The sequence below is a fragment of the Chlorocebus sabaeus genome, chromosome 26 (assembly GCF_047675955.1).
Source record: "Chlorocebus sabaeus isolate Y175 chromosome 26, mChlSab1.0.hap1, whole genome shotgun sequence".
NCBI classification, from domain to species: domain Eukaryota; kingdom Metazoa; phylum Chordata; class Mammalia; order Primates; family Cercopithecidae; genus Chlorocebus; species Chlorocebus sabaeus.
Window position 1 is genome coordinate 55616145 of NC_132929.1, and position 17267 is coordinate 55633411.

At 44.0% G+C, this 17267-nt stretch overlaps 1 protein-coding gene and 1 long non-coding RNA gene across 2 annotated transcripts; one reads left to right on the forward strand and one right to left on the reverse strand.

Annotated features, from left to right (window-relative positions):
• The first annotated feature begins 2643 nt into the window (after positions 1-2643).
• MINAR1 (membrane integral NOTCH2 associated receptor 1) lies at positions 2644-15655 on the forward strand. The gene is made up of 3 exons (XM_008015692.3): positions 2644-5147; positions 9919-10173; positions 15149-15655. The coding sequence occupies exons 1-3, from the start codon at positions 2850-2852 to the stop codon at positions 15344-15346; spliced, it is 2751 nt and encodes a 916-aa protein (XP_008013883.2). The 5' UTR covers positions 2644-2849; the 3' UTR covers positions 15347-15655.
• Positions 10679-15126, reverse strand: LOC140710505 (uncharacterized). Its single transcript, XR_012091573.1, has 2 exons — positions 13937-15126; positions 10679-11089 (listed from the first exon to the last, which is right to left on the reverse strand). It is a non-coding gene; the product is annotated as an uncharacterized lncRNA (long non-coding RNA).
• Positions 15656-17267: the final 1612 nt, after the last annotated feature.

Below are 17267 nucleotides of genomic sequence, written 5' to 3' on the forward strand. Positions count from 1 at the left end.
GGGTTGGAGTCCACTTGGGCCCCTAACCCAATACTGAACCCCCAGCAACTCATATCACCTCTCTGGATTATACAGTTACTTCCTCTCTGAGTTCCTCAGTTTCCTTATCTGTAACATGGGGGTGCTCTTCCTGCCCTACACAGTTGTTTGTGTGGTCAAATAAGGCAGATTGCTCAGGGTTTCATGCTGAAGGCATGAAGGTTGGATCCTGTTCACTGAGGTTGGATCCTGTTCCACTGCTAAGAGCCTGGAAACCGATTTTTCAATCCATCTCTCCTCTTGCTCTTCTTCCTCTCTGGTTCTCCTTGGTGCATTGTAGGAAATCTGGGTGCAGTTTCTCTATGATAACTGATCATCACATGCACCTGTGCTGCACGCATGTCCATGCACCTGTTTCCATCCACAGACCTCCTAATTTCAGTTTTGATAAAATATAACTCAGGCTTACCATATTTGTACTTCTTTTATTCACTTCAGGAGACACTGGGCCTTGGTTTTCCAAATAGGGTTTTTGACCTGGGATTAAGACTTCCTTTGCCATGCAAAGTAGGATAGAAAGTTGAGAAATCTTCCCAGAGAAGCAAAGTGTTGGGTTTTCCTGGGAGGTGCATGGTAGGACACACATGGGATTAGCTTAGAAGTCCTGAAAGTGCTTCGTGTCACCCAAACTATAAAATATATGCATGAGTTGTAGTTGCTGTTCCCAAAATTACATTCACTGATCCTGTGCTCTGATATCTATACCCATTCATTTACTTGAGACCCCATGTGACAGGTTGTCCCCCGCTTTAACAAGCCAGAACATTTGGACACAGAATGCTTCCATCAGATGGATTGGAAGGCTGGGGCGGGATGGAAAAAAAATGGTTTTCCCAGTGACTTGTTCTGGACAGGAACAGAACCTGTCAAGAGTTTGTTTCCTTTTCCTTGCAAGAAAATGCGAACCACTGGTCTCTGCATATCCCTCCAGACATTCATGGGAGAAACCAGGCTAATGTTTATAGAAGCCCACTGGGAGTGGCTGCCTTCAGGATGGAGAGAAAGCTCATTACCTCGAGCTGCTAAAATTTAATCCAAAGAAAATATACCATTCCCCTAGAAAATGGGTTGGATACATGTGGACTGTGTTAGCTTTAAAATCAATAAATCAGTTATCAAAATACTAATTTTGTAAGCAGTATACGACCAGGGAAATGAACACATTGTGTAATTTGATGTGTCTCTACAAGTCTTAGAACCTGCATCTATGTTTATCAGCCAAGGGTGAAGACCTTCTCTAATGAAATTTTGGTAAAGGTTTGATTTGGTATTTTTAATTTGCCCATCCAAGATCTGTTAATGTACTGTTTTTGTTCAATTTCAAAGTAAAGTTTATTATTGTTTGGTGCTTACATAATAACAAATGCTCATTGTAAAGAATTTTAGAAAAGATGGGAAATGATTTAAAAAAAAAAACCTCTAAGAATAACAGTGGTTGAACAGAAAAGGATGTGAGGGAACTTTCTGGGGCAATGGGAACATTTTAGTTCTTTACAGGGGCTTTGGTTTCTACGCAGGCATACATAATTGTTGAAACTTCAGCCAATGCACCCTTAAGATTTGTGCACTTCATTGTATGTACATTTTACATTAAAAGAAAATCTGTGGACAATTATTGAACTTGGGTTAATGATATATATGATGAAGTATTTGGAAGAAGTGTACAGATGTCTGCAATTTACTCTGAAGTGAATTAAGAAAAAAGAAAGTTCGATGATGAAAATATGGATAGATATGTAATAAAGCAAATAAAGTAAAATATTAATGGAGAATCCAGATGTCGGGTAGATTAGTGTTCACTATAAAATTCTTTCAACTTTGCTGTATATTTGATAACTTACATAATAAAGTATTAGGGAAGAGAGATTACTACAGAAAAAAAATCCGTATTTACAATCCAAACTTAACTACTATTAGCATCTTAGTGCACATTATTTTTTCATTTTTGTTTTCAAGAATACATAATTTTATACAATTATGATCTTATACTGATTTATTTTCATATTTTTCACTCCATATTATATCACAGTTTTGTTATGAAAAGTCTTCATTATGTAATCTCTAAGTTGAGTTATTATTTATATACAGTAGAACTTACACTTTCTAGTTTAGAGTCCTGTGAGTTTTGACAAATATCTACAGTCATGTAACCACCACCACAACCAGGATGTAGAACAATTATATCATTTAGGAAAACTTCTCTGTGCCCCTTTGAGGTCCACCCCCCTCCTCACATCCAGCTCTTGGCAACTACTGATCTGTCTTCCAGAATGTCATTAAGATGGAATCATGCAGTGGAGGATGTACCTTCTGACTCTGGCTTCTTCCACCCACACACAATACATTCGAGATTCATCCATGTCCTTGCATGTACTAGTGGTTTATTCTTTTTTGCTGATGAGTAGTATTCCATTGTAAGAATGTACATTAATGTAGTTTTAATGTTTGTAAAAATTCATGGTATATCATAACATGTTTATGTATTCACCTATTTGGATATTTAAGATGTTTTGCTTTCTCATTGTTATAAGTGCCATCATAGTGAACACCTTTAAGCATAATTGTTATCATCAATCATTAAGGTAGATTCCCAGGAAGGGAATTACTAAATCGAATGTTATGAATATTTTTACTGTCCTTACTACATTTTTAATCATTAAAATGTTTTTCTCTATACGGTTTATAAGAAGCTTGACTTCAAACTCCACTGGTGTTTATAATCCTCTTTTCCTCCTCTCTTTCTCAATATTGCCACCACAGAACTGACCTGAAGTTTCAGTGTAGTCAGCGAGCTTTTCAAGTAATAAATCATGGAGACCAATCAGGAAACTTCCCTCTTCTTGGTAAAGATCTTGGAGGAACTGGACAGCAAGCAAAATACCGTTTCTTATCAGGACCTGTGCAAATCTCTTTGTGCCCGGTTCGATCTGTCGCAGCTTGCAAAACTGAGAAGCGTGCTTTTCTACACGGCTTGTCTCGATCCCAATTTTCCAGCCACTCTATTCAAAGACAAGATGAAATGCACTGTGAATAACCAGCAATCAAAGAAAATCATGGTGGCAGCAGATATTGTGACGATATTTAATCTGATCCAAATGAATGGCGGGGCAGCCAAGGAGAAGCTGCCTACGGGTCGCCAGAAGGTGCGCAAGAAGGAGGCGTCCTTTGAATCATGCAGGTCGGATACAGAGATCTGCAATGCAGCCGAGTGTGAGCCCCTGAACTGTGAGCTGAGTGAGAGGTCTTTCAGCCGGGGCTACCCCACCAGGCAGTCGTCCAAGTGCCGGAAGATGGACTGCAAGGACTGCCCGCAGTTTGTCCCTGCCTCTGAGCCTAATTTCCTGTTGGGAGTTAGCAAAGAGGTGAAAAACCGTGCTGCTTCCCTGGACAGGCTGCAGGCCCTGGCCCCGTACTCTGTGACCAGCCCTCAGCCCTGTGAGATGCAGAGGACCTACTTCCCCATGAACATAGAAAATGAGTCCATTTCAGACCAGGACTCGCTGCCCATCAACCAGAGCATCAAGGAGACCTTCATTTCCAATGACGAGCCTTTTGTGGTTCAGTCCTGTGTCCAGAAAAGGAATATCTTTAAAGAGGATTTTCACAATTTGATGGCGGTGTCCCCCAGTTTGGTTGGCCCCGTCAGCAAAGCAGAGAATGAGCACGGGGAGCCCCAGAGCCGAAAGGAACCCCACAAGCCACCCTTCTTCAACCACAGCTTTGAAATGCCCTATAACAGCCAGTACCTGAATCCGGTGTATTCCCCGGTTCCTGACAAAAGGCGAGCAAAGCATGAAAGCTTAGATGACCTTCAAGCCTCTACGTATTTTGGGCCCACTCCAGTGATGGGAACCCAAGAAGCCAGGCGCTGTCCAGGGAGGCCCAACAAGCAGACTCCCTGGCCAGCCAAAAGCTGGAGCCTAAACACGGAGGAAGTTCCTGACTTTGAACGGTCCTTTTTCAATAGAAATCCCTCCGAGGAGAGGCTACGCTATCCAAATGCCAGTAGCCAGACTCCCAATTTCCCAGCCCCAGACAGGCGCCCGACTTACCTCCCGCCAAAGGATCAACAGCCAATTCTCCCCATTGCTTATGCGGCAAAACCAAACGGGCTCAAATCTAAAGAGATCTCCTCCCCTGTTGACTTGGAGAAGCATGAACCGGTCAAAAAGTTTAAAGACAAGAGCATTAACTGCACCAGTGGGCAGCTCAGCTCAGATACCAGTAGCGTGGGCACCCAGACTGAGCACGTGCTGGAGCCCAAGAAATGCAGAGACCTGTGCACCTCCAGTCAGGGCAAGTACAGTGACAGGCACACCATGAAGCACTCAGACGATGACTCAGAAATTGTCAGCGACGACATCAGTGACATTTTCCGATTTCTTGATGACATGAGCATCAGTGGCTCCACAGGAGTGATACAGTCGTCCTGCTACAACAGCACAGGGTCCTTGTCTCAGCTCCATAAGTCAGACTGTGATAGTTCCCCCGAGCACAACTTAACCAAAATTGCCAATGGGGTCCACAACAGCAAGGGAGACAAGGGCAACCGGCCTGAAAACACCCACCATTCGGAAGAAGAACTGAAGACCAGTGTGTGCAAACTGGTGCTCAGGATCGGCGAAATTGAACGGAAGCTGGAATCCCTGTCGGGTGTCCGTGAGGAAATCTCCCAGGTCTTGGGCAAACTAAATAAATTGGACCAGAAAATGCAACAGCCTGAGAAGGTGAGTGTGCAGATAGATCTGAACTCCTTGACGAGCGAGGTTCCGTCTGATGACAGTGCCTCTCCCCGGATGTTCCGTGCACACAGTGGCTCCCATGGACCAAAACTGGAGAACAACCCCGACTGGTGCTGCTCTGATGCTAGCGGGAGCAACAGCGAGAGCCTGCGGGTCAAGGCCTTAAAAAAAAGCCTCTTCACCAGGCCATCCTCTAGATCCCTAACAGAGGAGAACAGTGCCACAGAGTCCAAAATCGCCAGCATCTCCAACTCGCCCAGAGACTGGCGCACCATCACTTACACCAACCGTGTGGGCCTCAATGAGGAGGAGATAAAAGACACAGGCCCAGGAGATAATAAAGACTGGCATCGGAAATCTAAAGAGGTAATTTAAATTTAAGTTCACAAAATCAGGCACCAGCTTCATCACAGCCCTGGCACATTTCAAAGCCTTGAACATGGCATTAAACAGGCAAGAGGCCTGTCCTCTGTGTGCCAATTATCCTTCCAGGTTTGGCAGGCTTTTCACATTGGAATAGAGAGGACAACATAGGCAGGTCATGTGTTCCGCCAAGTTGTCCGTCAGCTAGGAGGAGCACATGCTGTGATGGTGCCGACAGCAGAACGTAGGGTTGGGATTCATGGGACAGGTGGTGTGAGAACAGATTTTCATAGAATGGGGAATGTGTCAGCCCAGGCAAGCATCACCAAGGGTATCTTCCTGTCCTTTCTGAAATAGCAGGATGCAGGTCGGGTACATAAGGGAAAATGCTGAAAAGGGTGCTAGTTGATACATTCGTTTCATGGACTTCATTGCATGTGTGATGTTCCTTTTTAAGCATGAGGTTTTTTTTCATTATAAAATAAATTGATGGTTAGGAAGTAAAATGATAACTAGGATCATGAGGTCAGGAGTTCGAGACCAGCCTGGCGAATGTGTTGAAACCCCATCTCTACTAAAAATGTAAAAAGTTAGCTGGGTGTGGTGACACGAGCCTGTAGTCCCAGCTACTCAGGAGGCCGAGGCAGGGGAATTGCTTGAACCCAGGAGGTGGAGGTTGCAGTGAGCCGAGATCACGCACTGCACTCCAGCCTGGGCAACGGAGTGAGACTCTGTCTCAAAAAAAGACAGCAATGCTTAATCTGGTGTCTTCCTTTCCTTTTTAGTTTTTTTTCTCTACACTGTTGCTTGTTGGAGGCTCTTTCACATAAGCTCAGTTCTTTTACATGTTTATAGCAGACTTCACTTCCTCAGTCCTAGAATCATTGTGTACACATATACTTGAATCATTTCTTTCTCTCACCCCCTGCAGTAAGGATGATTTGTTTCTGTGGGACCTGTGGCGAATCCTGTTCATTCTAACTGGGTTATAGTGACCCCTTTCTGGCCAAGGTGATACAACTTCAGTGTGTTGCTTGTCTCCATTCCATGTCCTGCTTCTAGAAGGTCAATGGACAGACAAGTCCCTGCTCCTGAGGTCTCCAAGGTCTGTGTTGTCAGAGAGTGACAGTGGTGTGGGCTACAGACATTCAAAGCCAGGGAGGAGGCTGAGCTCCTTGAATGGTGCTGAGAAGGAAAAGCTTGGAAAACTGGGTTTTAAGGAAATTTTCAGGGTCCAAAGAGGGGAGGGAGTAGAAGAAGTCTTTTTTTTTTTTTCTGATTTTAAAGAAACCTCTGGTGTCTGCTGATTACCACTCTGCCCTTATGGAGTGGCTTACTACGTTTGGTGCTGGAGAGGATCCAGAATTTGGTTTGTGCTGCCATGCTGGGCACAAGACACCCAGATCCAGTCCTCTGCTCGGGTTCTATTGTCACTGTCTCTTAGCTGCCAGGGTCTGGCCAGGTTTCTGGTGCTTTGGGTTTCAGATATCATTGAACAGTGGCCATTTAGATAACTCAAATGGTTAGGTGCTTCTGTAGAAATATCAGGTTAAACTGAACTAGCCATGCCTCCCATCTATCAAATGTCAAAGCTTCACAAAGCCCCAGGAATGAGCAGTCACAAGCTTGAGTCAGATCTGCTCGATAGGCCTAACACAAAGTTGCTAATGCTGGGGATGCATTCTCTTTATTTTGTCACCTTCTGCAACCTCATTTCTCCTTCCTGGCTTGTGGCTCTCACCAACTTTGAGGTGGTGATTCCCATGGTAGTGACCAGACCCAGCCCGCCTTTGGAGCTTTGGTTGCATATGTCAAACTGCTAAAGGCCAGTTTCCCTAAATGTCTTGTCTACATGTCAAAATCTACAGTTCCCAAAGCAGGCTTTTCTGTTCCTTTAAAACCAGTGTTCCTTCTCACTATTTCCATTCTGGGAGAGGTGAGGATGGGGTCAGCATTGTAGCAATCCTCCAAACTAAAGAAGCCCCTTTGGTCCCTCTTCTTGGGCTCACTGTGTCCAGCATAGCTACCAGACCCTATGGATTTGTGTTCTGTCATGTCTCTTGCAACTCTGCCTTCTTTTCCATTTACACTTCTACCTTGAGTCAAGGCTCTTCCCCTACTGAGGATGCTTGGGCACATTCTCTACCTTCCATCTCATCTCATGGGCCACTGCTGCATTCACTTTCCTAAAATGCCACTCTGTGGTTGCGCAGGGTCCCCTATTCCCCACTCTTCTCTGACTCTCCTTTGCCTCCACAAAGAGTTGCAAACTTCTTAGTCAGGCCTTCGCAACCCTGTGAATTTCATGTACCTTTCCTCAACCAGAAGGCTCTGTTATACCTTGACTGGACCCTGCTCTACCTTGATGAGTTTTCCTGTTTTTCCTCAAAATAACCATGCTCATTCATTTGGTCACCGATTCAGTAAACACTAATTGAGCACCTATGATGGCCAGGTCCTATTTCACTGTCAAATTTTTCTTCACATGAATCCTCCACCAAGACTCTCTGGTCCACCTCCCCCCTACTGATCTAAGTCCTATGTTCCCCTCAAGGCCCCTTACTTCATAAGTCTCTGTAAGCTTTCCTAGGGCTTATTGCTGGTCTCCAGCCCTTACTCCTGTTTGTTCAGACATAGTGGATGCAAACTTTTTTTGAAAATACGTATTATGTATATATATTGACTGCCCAGTAAGAACACAAACTCAGTGATACAAACAGGCATGGGCAGCAGTGAAACTTTCCATCTTAGAAGTGAAAACAGTTTCAAATCCTGGCTCTGCCTCTTACCAGCTGTCTGACGTTGAGTCAGTCTTTTAACCTTTCTGACCTGAGTTTCCACATCCATACTGGGGACAATAATAGTTACAACCTCAGAATTTTAATGAGAAGATGAAATGAAGACAATGCATGTTTAGCCCTGAGCAGAGTGGTGGACACATAGCCCTTGGTTAATTTCAATTATGCCCGCAGTGGCTGCCATTGTAGTTATTATTATCACCATCTACCCTTCCTCCCAGCTTGGTGCAGACTCTGCATGTAATAGGAGCTCTCTGAGTGTTGGGTGGTGATGATGAGCAAAAACTGGTGAAGTCTCTTAGAAGATACTTGGCTTTGATGAGTTAGAAAATAAGAGGGAACCTCATTTTCTTGTGTGGGTTTATCCTGTGTTCTCTGTGTCAGTGTCAGCAGTCTTGATGGTCTGGAATAGCCAAATGTTATGCTCTATTTGGGTAAAAGTCAATGGGTTGGGTTTGCTGGTAGGTGGAGATGTGTTTCCAGTCCCCATGCAGGTGTAGGATGCACACACTCACACACGTACACACATACACCACATGTGCTTCCAACTCCTATGCAAATGTATGACCCACACACTCCCACACACACACACATACACCACGTGTGCTTCCAGCCCCTATGCAAGCGTATGGTCCACACACTCACACACATACACACATACACCACGTGTGCTTCCAGCCCCTATGCAAGCGTATGATCCACATGCTCACACACATACACACATACACCACGTGTGCTTCTAGCCCCTATGTAATCATATGATCCACACACTCATACACATACACACATACACCACATGTGCTTCCAGCCCCTATGCAAGTGTATAAGCCACACATTCACACATATACACCACATGTGCCCACCACGTTCTTGCACATCAACTCTCATCGCATCACACCTAAACATTCTCCTTCTCTTCCTTCTGTACACACACATTGACTCACATTCTTCTTTTTTCCTTTTTCTCTTGCTATTACTGAGATACACAACTTCTTTGCTCTCTGTTCCATATACATGACTACATATAATTGGCCTCTAACCCTTTGATGAATATTCATGGAGTGTCTTCTACTTGGTGGTTCATCTTGCTGGAGAAGTGGATTAAAAGGTGAACAAAACGATCCCTTGCCTTCAAGGAACTCATAGTTTAGCAGAGGAGCCAGATGGGCAAACAGTCGGTTATAGTTCAAAGGCACAAATGCTGGCCAAAAGTCTGGATATAGTCCTAAGAGGTCACAGAAATGAGCACTGACTCAGTCTTAGGACAGGTATACTGAGAGCAGAAACCTTTGGGTTGCATTCAATGACTCAGAATATAACCTATTGCCACCTGTTTTAGGCACCTTCCTACCTCCACACTGCTGCCCAGACTGCTCTCTTATTCTGAAGGCCATATTCCTTCTGACAGGGGCCCATCTGCTGCCTGGGAAAATCAGTAGAGGCTCTCAACATGTGCTTTCTGATTCAGGTTCTTCCTTCCAAAGAAGCAGTGTAGCATCAGGGTTTTCAGCGAGTTCCTTGAGGAAAGGACTTTTACTCATCTGTACCCCGTGCAAAACGGTAAAAGAAAGACGGGGCGTTAATATCAGTAGTTAAAGACTCTCTAAAGCCAGATGATCAGGTTTAAATCCTAGCTCCACCCCTTACTAGCTGTGTGCCTGGGGCAAGTTACTGAGTCTGGGCTCTGTTTTCCTACCTGTACAATGGGGATTCACAATGGTAGTGATGGCATAAAGGCTCCATTAAATAACCTTTTTCTGGCACAGAAATGTTACTTTATATTAGTAACATTATGATCATAAGCTTTTCCTAGAGAATTTCCCCCAACATGGCTGTTTTCACACTTTCGATTTGCTTGGAAGTAACTGCACTTTGCTACCTGGATGTCTACAGGAAAGCTGCTGGCTGCTCAATTGCACTGTGAAATCCAAGGGCATCTTTGCCACTTGTCTGGACTTCTTTGTGCCCCTCTGCAGGCAGACAGGCAATACGACATTCCCCCACAGCACCGACTGCCCAAGCAGCCCAAAGACGGCTTCCTGGTGGAGCAGGTGTTCAGCCCTCACCCCTACCCTGCCTCCCTCAAGGCCCACATGAAGAGCAACCCACTGTACACAGACATGCGGCTGACTGAGTTGGCCGAGGTGAAGAGGGGCCAACCTTCTTGGACCATTGAGGAGTATGCACGGAATGCGAGTGACAAGGGCAAGCTGACAGCCCTGGACCTGCAGGTGAGCCTCTCATTGTCCCTGGGTTGGGGGAAGCCCAGCTGTGCCCGGGCAAATGCAGGAATGGATCACAGACGGCTTAGACCAACCAGCCCACTTCCACACCCTCCAACTCCCTGGGACCCCAACATGGAATTCAGAACTTTAATAAATCATAGAACAGAAGAGACTTTTAACAAGGGGATCATTGTTTTGCTTATTTGTAAACATTTAGCAGTAGGAATGCTTGATTTATTTATGTATTTTTTATCGGCCATCTGATTTGCTAACGATACATTTACAACTCTGTACCAAGTGCAGATTCTAATATTTGCTCACAAGACCTGAGCCAAACTGTTTAATGAAATACAAGCTGATTTCTCCTTCCATATGTAGCACGTGGGATAAGCATATTTGTGGGAGCCAAGCTATGGATTATGTTTCCATACGGAGCAGCCCCAGGTAAGAGCCATCCCCGGAAGCTCTATGAATGCAGTTGTGGCTGGAGGGCATGTTTTTTGTTCACCCACAGGCAGGGCTGGGTTTTGACCACACTTTTATTTTGGTGGGCAACTCTGCCTGGTTCCATTCACACTGGGTTGATCTGTGTCTCCAGATCACCACAGGAGCAAAGGAAGCACCCTGTCCCCACCTGTGCACCTAGCTTTGCCGGCAGCCAGGCCATAGCACCAGGGGTGCCCGTTCCGCCCAGGCCCTGGAATGACCATGCACGTGAAGCACAGTTGGTGAGAGCTGCCTGTGGAGATCAGTATGGCAAGGCTTCCCTGAAGTGGCCTTGCTCTAGAACAGAGGGCTGTGGGAGGTGCAGTGTGGTGGAGAGAAAAGACCACATTCTGGCAGCACTGGGTTTTCATCCCGGACTCCTTCGCTGTGTGGCCGGAAGCATGCACTCCATCTGATTGAGGTTCAGCCCCTCCACCTGTTAAATGGACATAATAATATCGAGCTTGTGAGTCACTGTAAGAATTAAAAATAATATATTTAAAGTACCTGGCATCCAGTAGGCACTGAAAAAGAAGGCCCTTGGGGGCTGGTCAATGACGCTGAAATCAATCAACTTTGCATAGTGCTTTCTACAGTCTCTCAGTCCCAGGCACAGTGGCCTGTGAGGCAGGAATTGTTATGACCACCTTCAGTTTACAGATGAGGAAATCGAGGCCCCGGGAAGCTCAATAATTTGCCCCAGGTCAGACAAGTCTAAATTCATACTGGACCATCTGGCAATAAGTCTCATGTTCTTTCTCTTCTACAACTTCCTTACCATTTCATTTTGCTATTGTTAAGAGTTTAGTGGAGTTTTATGTTGTTTAAAAAAAAAATGATTGCAATGACATTTGTTTGTCTTGGGCCCTAAATGACAGCAATTATGGGAAGGGGCAGCTCTGGCCAGACAGTGAGTGTTGTGGGCGCATCAGGAGCAACCCTGAACCCATCCTCACCCCTCTTACCTCTTGCATTTTACATTCCCACTTGTACTGCACACCCCTTGACCCTTCAGGTCAATCCCTCTTCTGTCAACTTCCTGTGGGCAAGGAGGCTAGAGAGGGATTTGATTCTCCCTCCAGTGGGTCCCTGTGCAGCTCTGCTATGGGCGTCATACCTCAATCTGTGGGAATTAGAATACCAAGAGCAGCTGGGGGTCAGAAAGGACCTGGAGGTGTGAATGGTTCAAGCAACGGAATAATCAATATTTCACCAGTATCACTGGATGACCTTGAAAGAGTTCGATTAATTAGGTGAGTCGTAGACTGAGAAACATCTTTGCAAAGCTTGCAGGGAGGGAGCTGGAAGATTTTCCCCCTACAGATATGTGAGCTTTTAATGCACCAATGTTTATAAGCATGAAGATAAAATTATAAAAATTAAAAACAGATATTTGGGTTATAGAGCTTTAGGTGACATTACTTAAAAGTGCAAAGGAGAGAGTATCCAGTTGCATAAAATATGAGGAAGTAGAGAGTTCAATAGCCGTATGAGGGTGTTTACAGCAAAAAAGAGCCAACCTTGAGAGCTTGGTGAAGGCAGCAAGTACCACCTTTTTTCTTTTCATCTCTTTGCAGAGACTCGGGTACAGTCTTAGGGCAGTGTTGGTGTCTGGACAATCTTCCCGGAGTTCCTTTGTGTTGAGATGTACATTCGCCATCAGTGGTTCTCACTTGAGGGCATAGGCAAAGGTGCAAACCCTTTTCTTCTTTCCAGTGTTTGCGAGGGTTAATTAATAACTGCATACATTCGCCTGTGTCCCTTGAAACCTCAGTATTACCTCTCTTCTACTTGATGCGATTACAGCTTACAGTTATTGAAAAAACTAATTAAAAATAGTTTATTCCACACACTGAATCCCAGCCCATAATAGTGTATATAGCTATGAAAGGAAGCCAATTTCCTTCTGTATGAGCCGGAGGGACTAAAGCACAAAATCTGATGTTTTATTTACACACTGTTTGGCTCCTGGGCCAGCCCTAGGATGACTGGGAAGAAGAGCAGGTTGTTTTACCCATAGTGTGCTGAGCCTGACTTCCAGGTGCCAGGGTATGGAGGGCTGCTGGTCTGACCCTCCACCAGCTCCCAGCCTTTAGGGGCACATTACCCACTTCTGCAGACCAGTCTTCCAGCAAAATATGCCCATCTTGGGTCCATCTCTCCTTTCTTTAGTGTCTATTAAATTGCTGAAGGGCTTTCATGTTTTCATGCCAAGGAGAGCAGTCTGGCCCCAAGGGCCTGTGGCAGGTAGAGCTTTGGCGGCTCAAGCAGGAGGAGGAGGCGGTCCAACAGTCAGGGCTTGGCAGCAGTGGAACTGCTCCGGGAAGCTCAGGGAAGAGGCTCCTGGGGTTCCAGCAGAGGATGCTGTAGCAGGAGTTTCTTGCAAAGGCTGAAGAGTTGGACAGAGCACCCTGTACAATAAGGACTTTTCCCACATTGAGAGTGTCTTGGTTTCTATTTTGGGTGCCCTGAGTGTCCAGGACCACCTTCCAGCCTTCCACATAACTTGAGAAATTAAATAGCAGTCTCTCAACATTATGCCTTGGTGAGGGAAGGGACCAGGAAGATTTTCTGTGATGCCTAGATTCCCTTCTCTTTCCATTGTACAGTGTCGTATAGCATGTCTTAGAAAGGAACTGGCAAACTTTCTCTGTAAACGACCAGATAGTAAACCCTTTAGGCCTTGTGGGCCTTATAATCTCTCACAACTGCTCAACTCGGCCATTGTAGCACGAAAACAGCTATAGACAATTTGGAAACAATTAGGAGTGGTTGTGTTTCCATAAATCTTTATTTTTGGACACTGAGATTTGCATTTCATATAATTTTCACATGTCATAAAATATTATTCTTTTGATTTTTTTTTCAACCATTTAAAAATGGAAAAAAATCACTCTTAGTTCAAGGGTTGTAAAAAGACAGGTGGCAGGTGAGATATGGCCTGCAGGCCATAGTGTGCCTAGCTGTGTGCTAGATGACTGTGAGCAACAGGTAGATAATCAAGCCTGGGGGAGCAGGGCCTGCGGGTTGTCAGTGTCCTGGCAGGAGGCAGGTGGCGTGCTCAAAGGGGTAGTTAAGGAGGGGACTCATTACAATAGCTGGTGAAGCACCCAGAGACCAGCACCAGTAGGAAGCTGTTGCCACCCTTGGATCTGAAGGGCCAAGGGAAAGGGGCTGTTTCTGAAACTCACTGAGACCCACAGCTCTGATAGCAGGTGTCCAATAGGAGCTGGGCCACTGACAAACTGCAGCCCAGCCAGGAGGGTGCTGGGGGAATAAATACCTCAATCTCTCTTTCTTCTTGTCTTCATTGGTTGAAACTCCATGGGAGCTTGAAGGCAGGGGAGTCCCCATGATGTGTCCATGTAGTTTATATTCCTAGGGGCACAGAGCAAGATGGAAAAAAAAACAGAATGAATCTAGAAGGCCAGGCAGAGAATTACTAGCATGCATTAGAATCGTCACTGTTCCATCAATAAATGGTACAACTGAGTTTTTTAAAACTTTGAAAGGTTTGTTTTTTGGGCCTGTGTTTATATATGTGTATGAATAATTTTTAATGTGCCCATGTTTTTGAACATACAGCAATCTAAGAAAATCTTCAAAATAGATATTTTGTTTGCATTTCAAAGACTTAAATGGCCTCACTTGGAATTGCAATGTGTTGTTGCTTTTATGTGACACTCATATTATTAAATGCTTGCCATAAAATGAGAACACTGCCTTTCTTCATGGAAATAGATTTTAACTGTCAACGTGGAATAGGATTCACAGGCAATACAGGTTAAATATGGTATTTCTCCTGATGACAGTTGATTAATCTTGGGGAGATCAGCAGACAGATGTCAGTGGGGGCTCTCTCTTTGGGGAAGCTGCACCAAGTCTGGATCCATTGCCACGGCAGGTCTGGGGTGGGAACAGTCTGCTATGGGGTCAGTAGACCTTGACTTTGAGCAGTGGCATGACCTGCTCAGATAAATGGTTGAAGTTGAAATGTTTTATATTTTGTTTGAACTGCTCATCTTGGAGGTTCCTTTGATTTTTCAGTAGAAGCTTTTCAGAATGCTATGATGGATGGTCTTGTTTCAAGCAGATCTGTTCATAGAGCCTGTTGGAAGAAAGCATTTTTCAGTGACTTTCCTTGTTTCCCTTGCAGAGGGGCCCGCCTGTTCTTGGTTGCATGCCCTTGAAGTTTAGAGTCTTGCTCATCTCAGCCCCATTTTGCTTGCTTACGGATGAAAGACCCTTGGGTTTCTCTGTGTCAAAACCAACACGACATTTTTAGTGAGGGAGGGGCCCATGCAATCTGTGATATGTGGGATGAGCCTGTGGTAGCCTGCCTCAGGCAAGGGGCTGGTGGGGCAATGTTATGCAACACAGTCTCTAACTCCCAGCTGCAGACAACTTAAGTGCTTCAGGAGTGATGACTGTCAGGACGTCTTTGACCTGATTTCAAGTATTCACCGTATTTCTAACATCTTCTCTTCACTTTTAGACGCAAGAATCTTTAAACCCAAACAATTTAGAGTACTGGATGGAAGACATTTATACTCCAGGATACGATTCATTACTAAAACGTAAAGAAGCCGAATTCAGACGAGCCAAGGTCTGCAAGATAGCTGCTCTGATCGCTGCTGCGGCATGCACCGTCATCCTCGTTATTGTCGTGCCCATCTGCACAATGAAATCATGAGCTAAGAATGCAACCTTACGTACAGCTTATGACTATCGATGTTGTCGTCTGTATTTTAGAATCTTGCAGCAGTGAGACAACAATTTATTGAAACAGAGATGAAATCATGGAGGCATTTCTACAAATATTGAATGAAGGTGGTTTTCAGAAACTATACTAATTCTAGTGAGAAATCTACCTACCTGTTAGGTTTGACTCAATTACACTCTGATGCATTTTTAGAAGTGCAATATCTTTTCCTACCAAAAGAACATAATGGACTATCAATAAATACAAATTGAATATTCCAACCAAAAAAAAAAAGGAAGATTAATTGGGTTCTTTCCATTTTGATGATGTTTCATGGTGGGGAATAAGTTATACAGAAGATATTTAATACATGCCTCTTTAGAAGAAACTAAGGGAAGTAGCAACATAAGAAGAAAAGAGGGTGGGTTCTCTTTTCCATAAAGTTCTTAGACTATTGCTGGTGAAGTAATAGGGTGTGCATCCCTAAAGGGTATTACTTCTCTGTCGACTTTTATCAAGGGCTACTGACGTTTCATTCTTGCCCTTTTGTCATGAACAAGACAGAATGTCTGCATCACTGCAGATCTTCATGGAAACATTCTGGACCTTCTTCCTTGCACTTGGAGTAAGAAGGAGCTGGACTACCAAGTCAGGCGTGGAATGAAGTATGCTCAGACTGCATGATGGGCCAAGGTATTCAGGCCAGGAGACCTTCCCATCCTCAATCCAAAGTGTAGGGGAGCTGCTTGCTAATGATGTAAGGTCAGTATTTGAAAATCATGGCCATTCCAAAGGATCTCCTGTTCTTGCTTTGGTGTGTGGCTCTATTCCTTGATTTTCTATCTCCTGGTGGTACCAGATGCTCTGCCTCTCATACATGAGTTGAAGAGTTTGGAACTTGTCCTTGTGCCTTGAAGAGTAGAGACAATGGCTAAACATTGACATTCTATCTGTAAACGATGGTTTTCATGCACTACTAATATCTGCCATTTTCAATGGCTTTAAAAAGATTTTGAAAGCTTGTTCAATAATAATAATAAAGGCACCGAGGTCTTCTCAGTTACCCCAACACCTACTCCAGAGTTTTGAATACTTGTCAGCAGTGCAAAAAATATTATCTATTTAACCACTTATCTATATGTCTATCTAAATACCTGATTTTCATTTATTGTCTTCTCTGTTAAATAACCTGAGAGCAAGGTTTCTTTAGTGTAAAAGAAGCTGTTGTAATTTCATCCAAATTTGATCTGTCTCCACCTGCTGAATGGTGCTTTGCCAATAATGGAACAGAAAGAATCCCTATCAGCATCTGATTCCAGTGTGTTGTTACAGGTTAAAGAAAAAAAGGATTGACAGAAACTAGCTACCTTATATATATATTTTTGATAACAAGGTGGGATATAAACAGATTTTGGTAGCAAGTGTAATCACTCTGTACGATATAATAAATTTCTAAAAGAGAGATTTGAAGCATCTCAAGTTTTAAAGCAATAGGAGTCTAGCATCCATTCTGAAAAATCCCAAATAATGCTTAGCTTGCTGTGTCTAATTCTGTTGTTCACCATTAAGGGGTAGACAGTTAATTTTATTATGTTAACAAGTGAGGGATGAATGTTTTCATCTGTAGTAAACCTTTATTTTTAGAAATCTTCATGTTATCTATTTGTATTATCATGTTTATGTATGGATTTTCAATTTCAGTGACTGAAAACTTAAGCCTTAGTATGAAAAACTGAGGATTTATAATTGAAAATAAAAAAATATGTATATGTTACTATCTGTCATCAGAATTATACTCTTTGGTGCTCTGTTTTCAATGGGGCATATTACATAAGGTTGTTTCTTTCACCCCAAAGAGACTACTAGGTTACCACTCTGGGCATTGCCTTTCTACCTAACCCCTCAACCAGTA